Below are 11,015 nucleotides of genomic sequence, written 5' to 3' on the forward strand. Positions count from 1 at the left end.
TTTTTATACCCCTCATAAAAGCTTACATCTTAAGAATATTCTTCATGTTCCCAGCTCACATAAAAATCTCGTTTCCGTCCACAAATTAGCGTGAGGTAACAATACTTTCCTTGAATTTCATACAAATTTCTTGAATTTCTTTCTTATCAAGGATAAGGACACGAAGAAAATCCTACATCAAGGTAGATGCAAAGGTGATCTCTACCCCCTAGCATTAGATTCATCTAAAGAAGGTCCAGGAAAACAATCTTATGAAGTTAACAAGTCGTCTACTTCTAGATGGCATAGTTGGCTAGGCCATCCAGCTATTCCTATTGTCGAAAGAGTGCTTAGTTCAAATAATTTGTCGTGTGCTAGTGATAAGAATTTGGAGTCTGTTTGTGATTCTTGTCAAAAGTCCAAGAGCCATTAACTTCCTTATTCTATTTCGAATAAAATTTCCAGTGCTCCGCTTGATCTGATTTATTCTGATGTTTGGGGACCAGCTCCTGTTTCAGTTGGACACCATCTCTACTATGTCAGCTTTATCGACAACTACAGCAAATTTACCTGGATCTATATCTTGCGTCAAAAGTCTGATGTTTTTAGAGTCTTTCAAGACTTCCAAAATCTCGTCGAAAGAAAATTTAACAAGAAAATCCTTTGTCTACAATCTAACTGGGGAGGAGAGTATGAGAAATTAAATTCCTTTTTTCAGCGCATTGGCATTACCCATCAAGTATCCTGTCTGCATGCTCACCAGCAGAATGGTGCGGCAGAACGAAAGCACCGGCACATCATCAAGGTTGGTCTAGCTCTCCTTGCGCATGCTTCTATGCCATTAAAATTTTGGGATCAAGCTTTTCTCACTGCCACACATCTTATTAATCTGCTACCAAGCAAGGTCATAAATTATGAGACGCCTGCCGAGCGTCTTCTTCAAGAGAAGTTGAGTTATGAGAATCTGCGCATTTTTGGCTGCGCATGTTGGCCAAATCTTCGACCATATAACACCAGGAAGCTTTCTTTTCGATCTACCCGATGTGCTTTCCTTGCTTATAGTTCCATGCACAAGGGTTTCAAATGTCTCGACATCTCCACCGGCCGGATCTATATCTCACGCGATGTTGTCTTTGATGAAGCTGTTTTTTCGTTTGCAAAACTTCATCCTAATGCAGGTGCTCAACTCCGCAAGGAAATTGTTCTTCTTCCTGATCATCTTCGTAATCCGGGGGATGAAAATTGTGTTGCTTCTGATATTACTAATGCTACTAATATTCCTAGCACAAGTGGTGATTTATAGGCAGATGGAGATTTGGTGGCAGAAGGGGTTCCTGGCGTTTCTCCCTTTGTTCTACTTCTGCCTGTAGAAGATCACGGCACGGCACTCCAGGAAGATTTGGCGGCAGAAGGTGCCGACGGCACAGCTTCTGCGCCTGCCGCGCTCGGCTTGCTCCTCGGCTCGCCTACATCACGCGACGGCTCGCTCGGCGGCTCGCAGGTTGGCTCGCTCCTCGGCTCGCCCGGCTCGCGCGGCGGCTCGCAGGTTGGCTCGCTTCTCGGCTCGCGTGGCGGCTCGCTCGTCAGCCCACCTGCAGCACGCACTAGTCCGCCTGTCAGCTCGCCTGCAGCGTGCGCCAGCCCACGTGATAGCCTGCCGCATTGGGGGGCCCTCCGTTTCAGCTCCGTCCAGCGCGCCAGGGCCTCCCGTGCAAAATCCCTCCGCCGGATCCTTTGCGGCAGATGCGCCAGCGCTAGGATCTGGTTCTCTTGCTTCGTCTCCAGTACAACAACGACAAACCAGGTTGCAGAGTGGTATTGTCAAGCCGAAGAAAATGTATGATAGTATGATTCGTTATGGTTTCTTTTCCTCTACTGGTGAACCTGATTTTGTGCAAGAGGCTCTTGGAGATCCTAAATGGCGGCAAGCAATGCAAGAAGAATATGATGCATTAATACGCAATGGGACATGGCATCTTGTTCTTGATGACGCGGGCAGAAATTTAATTGATTGCAAATGGGTTTACAAAATCAAGAAAAGAGCTGATGGCAGCATACACAGATATAAGGCCAGATTAGTGGCCAAAGGTTTCAAATAATAGTATGGGATTGATTACGAGGACACTTTTAGTCCAGTTGTTAAAATTGCTACAGGTAGGCTAGTATTATCTATTGCAGTCTCTCGAGGATGGTGTCTTCGACAGTTAGATGTACAGAACGCGTTCTTGCATGGTGTTCTGGAAGAGGAAGTTTATATGAAGCAGCCACCAGGTTTTGAAGATCAGAGTAAACCAAACTTTGTTTGCAAGTTGGACAAAGCTATTTTTACTCGATATTGAGCTCAAAGTTGATTAGTCTCGGTTTCGTTGCCTCTAAGTCAGATACGTCGGCTGTTTATTTACAGAAAAGGGAATGTGATAATTTACATACTCATCTATGTTGACGATATCATTGTTACAAGTTCATCATCAGAAGCTGTTGCGGCATTACTAGAAGACTTACGGAAAGACTTTGCATTAAAAGATCTTGGTGAGCTACATTATTTCCTGCGTATTAAGGTCAAGAAAGGAAAGGATTGCATACTTCTCTCTCAAAGCAAATATGCAAGTGACATCCTGGAGCGAGTTGGCATGACCAAGTGCAAGCTGTCTACTACTCCATTGTCGTCGTCGGAAAAACTTTCGAGTCATGAAGGTGAACTGTTAGGTGCTGAAGATAGTACTCGGTATAGAAGTGTGGTTGGAGCTCTCCAATATTTAACATTGACACGGTCAGATTTGTCATATTCTATGAACAAGGTTTGCCAATTCCTGCATTCGCCCACCACACTGCATTAGACTGCAGTTAAGCGCATATTGAGGTACATATAGTACACTATAAATTTGAGCTTGAAAATTCAGAACTGTTCGTCTACTCTTGTCAGTGGATTTTCAGATGCCGATTGGGCTGGAAGCGTTGATGACAGGAGGTCTACAGGAGGGTTTGCGATATTTTTCGGTTCCAATCTTGTGTCCTGGAGTGCCAGAAAGCAAGCTACAGTTTCTAGGTCAAGCACTAAAGCTGAATATAAATCCATGGCAAATGCAATAGCGGAGATAATTTGGCTGGAATCTTTGTTGGGCGAACTTGGAATAAGAATTAAAGACACTTCTGTGTTGTGGTGTGATAATTTGGGAGCAACATATCTGTCTGCTAATCTAGTGTTTCATGCTAGAGCAAAGCATATAGAGATTGACTTCCACTTTGTTCGAGAACGAGTTATGAATAAGCAGCTTCAGGTACGATTCATTCCTTCAGGTGATCAGCTAGCTGATGGATTTACTAAAGCTCTGTCTTTGCGCCAGATAATAATTTTGTGCACAATCTAAATCTTCAGTCAACAGAAGCTTCAGATTGAGAGAGGGTATTAGCGATAGAGATATAATCTCTGATGTAAATTCTCAGGTTGTTCAAGACTCAGGTTCGGTTATAGATAAGACAGTTTGTTTAGCTTTATCTCCAATATGTAATCCTACACAACCGAACTGGACTCCTAGCAACCGCCAATTGTAATCTGTCTGGAATCTTTGAGATGCTCCTATACATTAACACGCAACCTGTAGTATGACAAGATAGACAACTACAGTTCTACCAATTCTTTCACTCAGTGCTTGGTGGTTGGTGCGGGTGGCTAGTAATTATAGTCATTAGTGTGCCTGTTTTCTCAGTTTTATGTATAAAGCCGTGCGCCACTCCGACAGAGGTTGGGAGACCTTCAAATTGTGCTATTTCTCATCTTGATGTAACTATTTGAATTTAATAAAGCTTCTCATTTCGAAAAAAAAGTACATTATGCTGTTTATGCATGCTTTGGCGAAGTAAAGGCCAAATATATGATGACCGATTGCACGCACCGGATCATATCAAACGGTTGCACGCAGGCAAATAAAGGAGCGGCCGCCAGGCACACGCAGCTTATTGCCCTGGCTGATCGACACTTGCCTGCATGCGAGAGGCGTCGTACACGACGGTGGCCGTGTCCCGTTAATCATGTGAAGGTTTGCATGCATGGCGTCGTCGTCGGTCGTCCGATCTCCGTTGGGTCCCGAGGGACCTTTCCGCCTATCTCCGATCCCTTTAGGACGTGTTAGGACATGTGACCAGGCCAGCTACTACACGTAAAGAAGTGAGCGTTGGGTGCGTGCGCTCATAAATGGACATGGTACTGCACGCCCAAAAAGTACGCGACAAAGTACAAGATGATTTCAGTACGTGCATGCCAACAACAACAAGCCGTGTACGTGTACGCGCAACTTGTACGTAGGAGTGTATACATTGTCGAGCAAAGAAAAAGAACACTTGATTATTGGCAAGTTTCCCCAAGCATGTATACATATGCGTGGCGCGATCCATGCATGGCAGCAGTGGTTGTGCTTTGAAGCCTGATCAATAATGTGGCGCGCAAATGCTGCGGCACCTAACGTGCATTTGTATGTGCACGTTGTTTCCTTGCTCGCTGCCAGCTCCGTTTTGGATGGTTAAGGGACCCTCCAACATTATCATCCCACAATAATGCAAGCTAGCCTAAGTAAATATCTATATCTCCACTAACTTAATTATTAAACGCAAGTTATCACCTGCTACTTCCTCCGTTTTTGAAAATATATATGATGTTAATTAGGGCAACCAATTAATTCATTTTTGAATTAAGAGGTAGTATATATGTGTACCAATTCAAATATATCACTTGATTTTTAAAAAAAAGCCCGTCAGTGTTTGAACTTTGAACGACACGTGTGCTATATATTTCAGCTTCGATTTGCAGTGTCTGTAGTCTATACCAACCTACCTGTATTTTTCTTTTGCATGCTGGATAGTATTTCGTGGAGATAATTTTGCTAGGCTTTCTTGCATGTTTTGTTTTGACAGTTAGATCCTCAGGTTTGTTAAGTATCACATCATCCATCCAACAACGACATAACTTCGCGTTAGCATCACATGCTGAATAGGCGTTTTGGAGCTTTGCCGGTTTGCCCATCACCTGCTCTGATATATATCCTTGTCAACCGGCAGTCACATCAAAATGGTCAATGATTATATATATGTGCAAGCAGCCCGAGCTCCATTTCTAACTATATTTTTTTTAAAAGAAAGAAGGCTCTTTTCATTGTAAGTACTACTATGGATATTCAAGGAAATTCCCCTTGGAATGGTAGAATACATATTGAATATTGAAGCAGAAAATAGCACCCCCCCTGGCACGCACGCCTTGATTATTTACGAAGGAAGCAGGACTCGAACACATGCCAATAACATGGTTGATCAAGTAGAGCCATATGTCATTGAGAACACCTGATTGCATTTGAAGCTATAAACACATAGTTGTTGAGTGCCATGTCATGGATTTTATAGCTTTTCTGTGTGTGTTTTCTTACCCCTACTTTGAAGTGCAATTGTATTTTTGCCTTCGCTTTTCAACTTTGTGATTTTGTCTTTGCTATTTACAACTTAACATGATTTTGCCCTTGATTTTTGTACATTTTCCCCCACAAAAATGCTTTTATTTACAAGTCAAGATGAACCCCGGCCCCCTTTTCCCCCAAAATACTTTTTTGTGCCAATGATTAACATTTAAAATCATGTTCTTTTTATACACACAAGGAGTTTTTGCATGTTCTATGCAATTCCTTTTCTCTTGCAAGGAGTGCGTATGCAATCCTAGACCAAATAATCAAATGCAGGTCTTAAACTCTTGATAACATATAACATATTATAGGACATTATCACAAAGCCTGATGCTATACTAAACTAGACTATACAATATCATATCTTGTCAATCAAATGCTTGCTGGCCCATGACTTTTGTCCAAGAAAAAAAATCAAAATGCTGAACTACTAATAACTGGATTGTACTGTAACGTACGCCTAATCAATTTTCGAGCACTGTAGCGAGAGAGATGCTTTATCGCTACATTGAGTTCTTCACGGGTTCCTGTTTACAACAGGAGTTGTGTAGGGAAGCTCATTAAATCATCAACCGTACGTCCACCTAATTCCCGTCAAAAGGAAAACAAAGACTGCCCGATGAATAATGCAGTTCAAAAAGAGTTCAAAATTAAATAGTAAATTGTTTATGGTTGACATACTGCTTGCATATTTACATATGTATATTGTCCAGAAAATAGACTAAACCTTTTCACATGCTAGTTGCTCAATCCAAGGCTTGTTCGGAAGCAAAAGCAAATGCTACTTAAAATTTGCTTTTCTGAGATCAATAAACAAACGAACACTCTCTCTATAACTAATGTGAGACACCACCACCCTGTGGAATCGAAGGCGCCGTGCAGTGAAACTAAAGTGAAGAGCCATATCTAATAAGTTGTCCCTCAAAAACATAGTGCTAAACTGCTAATTCATCAGTAGAACAATCTTTTTTTGTGACGGATAACAACGCATCAGAAAAGAAATTAACTAAACGCCACGTGCCATGTCGGCGTCGAGAACATCACACGTAACAAATAAAGATGATGGAGCACGTATACACAAAAAGGCAGAAATTAAAAATGGACCAGAACTTGGGAAATTAAGAGGAAATGATCGAGACGAGAGCATGACCGAACATATGTGTTCACTTTGCGTGTTAACGAGATTTCGTCGTACTTCTTAAGTAGGGTTAGCTAGGGTACGTATAAGCAGGAGCAGTGAAGTTAGACGTTTTGCATGGCGCGCAGGTATCGCGTACGTCACGATCGGCCTGAAAAGAAGCTTTGCTTGTGAGTGTAAGCAGCTACATAAGCATGCAACAGTTACGGCCGGGCATCTCCATCGGACAGGACGTAACGGGCCGGGTGCACGTACGCATGCCACTGTATATGCCATGTAGATGAATTAATCACTGGGACACGCACACGTAGTACATTACGTAGAATAATGACATGAATGCTCTATACGATATTTACGTAAGTGCGTGATAACACTTGCTAGCACGCAACACGCACGCACTTACACTCCATCCGTTTCGAATTGTATATAATTCGTTCACTTTAATTTTGTCTTAGTCAAAATTTTCTAATAATTTTAACTAAATTTATAAAAATAATTGATTATAATTTAAAATTTTAACTTAGAAAAATTAGAATTTGAAACTAAGGATGGATTAATCCACGTGTCCAATCTAAATTTCACGTCAGAGATGCAGCCAATTTCCTTTTCCGTTACGAGAGAGTATGTAAAAAACAAATCCTCGTTCTCTGTTTCACTCAAAGCTGTCAGAGTACACGCATAAGTACACATCAGGAATCACCCAATGCAAAAGAGCTAATTTTACCTTGACGCCTAGCAAGAAAAGTATGCAAGAACACTTTGCTTTTGGCTGCACTGTGGTGCAGTGGTTAGTTGCTTGCAAGCGGAGGTGTTCACACAGTGATCTGATCTCTAACAAGTAACAGCACATCATGCTCACAGTACGTAGCGCGTACACCCCGGCGCGGCCCTCCTCTTCCATCAAAGGAACTGTCCAACACCTTTTTCATGCCCTGTCACTGTGACCATTCATGAGATTCTCGCTGCTGCAACCTGTACGCCCGGCCCGGCCAGGCGATTGCCTAGTCGATGATCTTGGATTTTTTTTTTCATGGGAAAAGCACAGCAAAGACTTGCGTGTCAGTACATACGCACAGACGGATACGAAGTCGTTTTCCAAGAGGGAAATAAGAAAAAGAGAGTGATGTTTACAGCAAAGTGAATGTCGGATGCAACCCACAGGGGCATGCAGGCCATGCAAGATGTGCCTTTTATGTACCTTTCTCCAGATGTGCATGGCAGGTAACTTGGATGAAAAGGATTGAAAATAGCTATTAATGTAGTGAGAAAAAAATAAGTAGTGTATTACTATACCTAGTTCTCTCTATGCCAAAAAACATAACTTAATCAAATGTTCCACAACTATCGTGTGTCATCTGATTGGATAAGGACGTTCGAGATGGAAGGATCGCCAAGAATAATCCCAAATATGTCCCGAAACAAAAGCACCACTCTCACATGCCCTGCTAGCAACTATGGCGTGTTCCACGATGTTTTATTAATTTATTTGTTGCACTAACCAACCAAATTGCCTACACAATTACGTAGCAAGGTCTGAAAAATACAAGATTGCGCTATACAACTCTATTGACCGGCTATAAGTGCAACTGTCACTACAAGGAATTCAGTTTTGCCAACATAAATTATATAAGGACAAACATCTATAAAACACAGTTCAGTTTTGCCTACAACTCAACAGCATGCTAGCTGATATGATCCACTAAAGTTGTTAGTTAAATAAAGTTTGACCCAGCATGCTAGCTGTATTCGTTCTAGAAACGACACACATCTATGTCTGAGAATGGAGGGAGGAGGAGTAATGATTAGGGATCGTCGATAGCTCACTCGGTGAAACAGAGACTTCCCTCACTCGAATTTCTTAGCCATTAGATCTAAAATCGGTGGCTCGGATCAACTCCCTCTCTCTACCTTATCTCCTCCCCCAACCTCCCCCACCAACCCTGCTGCCTCCTCCCTCACGCCGCCCGCTGCCTCCTCCCCGCTGCCCCCCCCCCCCCGCCCCAGCACCGCCTAACCGCCGTCCACCGCCGCCCCGCCGCCGACACCCTCGCCGCCGCGCCTCACTGCCCCCACGCCCGCCACCTCTGCCAGGCCGGCCTACCGCCGCCAGCCCTCCCTCTAGGTTCGTCGGTGAGTTCCCAACCCCGAAACTCTAAACCCCGAACCCCCTAATCTCGTCGGAGCTGCTCGCCGGAGCTCAAATCCCTGTGAGGAAAAATCGAGTGAGGGAAGGTCATATTTCACTTGGGTGAGATATAGCTTTTGCCAATGATTACGAGAAAAAGCAAGGTCAGTGAAGATATCATGCATGAGCAAGAAACAAGAAGAAAAGGTGGCGAGAAATTAAGAGCTAGCAGGAAGGGTGGGGGGTCAACTGCCCCACCACAGCTGTGCGGACAGTTACGAGAGAAAAGGAGAGCGAGCCCCCCTCCTGCAGCCTATGAACACGCACCGGCGAAGATTGCCTTATCATGACACGATTCATGACCAAACTTTTTATCTAATAATTTCCGGCCCGGCGGCCTTCTTCTAGCACGCTTGCAAACAGCTAGCAAGATTATAAAGCGAGGCCAGCAGGCCGCGCTGTGCAACCGTGCGACGCAGAGCCATGTGTGGGCGCGCGCCATCGCTCCACTTGTAATTTGTAAAGGCACCACCACCCCCAAGCGCGGAGGACGCCGCACTGTGGCGCCACCTACCTGAGAGCGACCTCCCTCTTCCCCTCGCTCGCTCCAAGCAGCTCACAGAGGCCCTCTCTCCTGCTGGCATCTTTTATATCCCTTCTCCTGCTGGCCTCTCTTCTTCCCCCCTGCCTGCCACCATCATATCTCGGCTTCCATATAACGATCGATCATCGTCAAGGTCGTCGGTTGGCGGCGCACGCAGAGGCCGACCAACCGGACATCGACCGACTGGCCGGCATGGCGAAGCAGTCGTGCTGCCACAAGAAGAAGCTGAGGAGAGGGCTGTGGTCGCCCGAGGAGGACGAGAAGCTCATGAACCACATTGCCAAGTACGGCCACGGCTGCTGGAGCTCCGTCCCTAAGCTCGCAGGTATTACTTGTACCTGCACAGAATTAGTCTAGTAAGGCACTCACCAGCACAGTTTGGTAGTGTAGCTACTCTCGGCTAAATCTGAAGTCGTGCATTGTGTTGTTGGTTGGCTAATTTGTTCAGGACTTGAGAGGTGTGGCAAGAGCTGCAGGCTGAGGTGGATAAACTACCTGAGGCCAGACCTCAAGAGGGGCACCTTCTCGCAGGAGGAGGAGGACCTCATCATACACCTCCATTCCTTGCTGGGAAACAAGTAAGCTGTCGTGTTTCTGTCTGGCAACTTGTCAAGAATGCTCTGCAACATGCATGGCGGCGGCCAACAGTGGAGAATCTAATGAACTTATTGTACGGTGGCATGGCCAGGTGGTCTCAGATTGCGGCGCAGCTGCCCGGCCGGACGGACAACGAGGTCAAGAACTTCTGGAACTCGTACATCAAGAAGAGGCTCAGGGAGCGCGGCATCGACCCCGCCACCCACCAGCCGCTAGCCGAGCCCGCCGCCGCCCCCTGCCGCGCGGTGTTCGGGGACGTCGTCGACCTCATCCCGCCAACGACGACGCCGCTTCAGGCGCCACTCGCGGCGGACTCAATGCCGCTGGACGGCGTGAAGCTCCCGCTGGACTGGCCCGTCGCCGGCACCGCCGCGCCGCCCCCGTCGTCGCTGTCGAGGTCGTCATGCTACCACCAGCTGCAAGGGGCCTGCTTCGACATGGACGCGCTGCAGCAGCACTGCGCCGCAGCCGCCGTCCCGGCGGCGCCGGTCGTCCCGTCGGCGTCCAGTTCCAGCACGCTCACCTCGATGGCAGAAGCCGAACACTGCAACGCTAGCGTCGCCGGCGCCGACGGGCTCCCGTGGCTGGAGCTCGGGCCGAACGCCGTGGCCGACGCCGGCCACGTCGACAGCTACGCCGGCGCGCTGGACGAGCTCAGGTGGTCGGAGTACTTCGACGCCGCCTTCCAGGCCGCCGCGAGCCAGCAAGGCGCCCTGCAGGCTGGGCAGTGTGTCTACAGCGGCAAGGACGACGTCGCGGTGCACTTCGACGTCCATGGCCTGAGCAACTGGTGCTAATCCATTCACTCAAGAAGAAACGGTTCATCGCTGCAAATTATTACTGGCTGTTAAGCCTGATCAACGGAGCATTTCACCTGGTGTTACTTATTTTTTTTCTTCTTCTTAATTGTCCTGTTGCTGTTGATATGAGCAGCGAATTTGTTCGTGTGATGATGATTACAATTCAAGTACCACACATGTAAAGTACATATACGATGTTAATCAGTAAATACCTGCAGAGAGAGGAGAAAGAGATGAACGGGCCAAGGTTAAATAAAATGGGAATTATTATTTGGATTAGCTCAGCATAATGTATAATGTATATTGTATGCGTGCATGTATTTGACTT

General features: G+C 45.9%; 1 protein-coding gene across 1 annotated transcript; it reads left to right on the forward strand.

The window, feature by feature from the left end:
• The first annotated feature begins 9,142 nt into the window (after positions 1 to 9,142).
• On the forward strand, positions 9,143 to 11,015 carry LOC101782822 (transcription factor MYB80). The gene is made up of 3 exons (XM_004984205.3): positions 9,143 to 9,615; positions 9,739 to 9,868; positions 9,979 to 11,015. The coding sequence occupies exons 1-3, from the start codon at positions 9,483 to 9,485 to the stop codon at positions 10,682 to 10,684; spliced, it is 969 nt and encodes a 322-aa protein (XP_004984262.1). The 5' UTR covers positions 9,143 to 9,482; the 3' UTR covers positions 10,685 to 11,015.

Source organism: Setaria italica, chromosome IX (genome assembly GCF_000263155.2).
Source record: "Setaria italica strain Yugu1 chromosome IX, Setaria_italica_v2.0, whole genome shotgun sequence".
NCBI lineage: Eukaryota > Viridiplantae > Streptophyta > Magnoliopsida > Poales > Poaceae > Setaria > Setaria italica.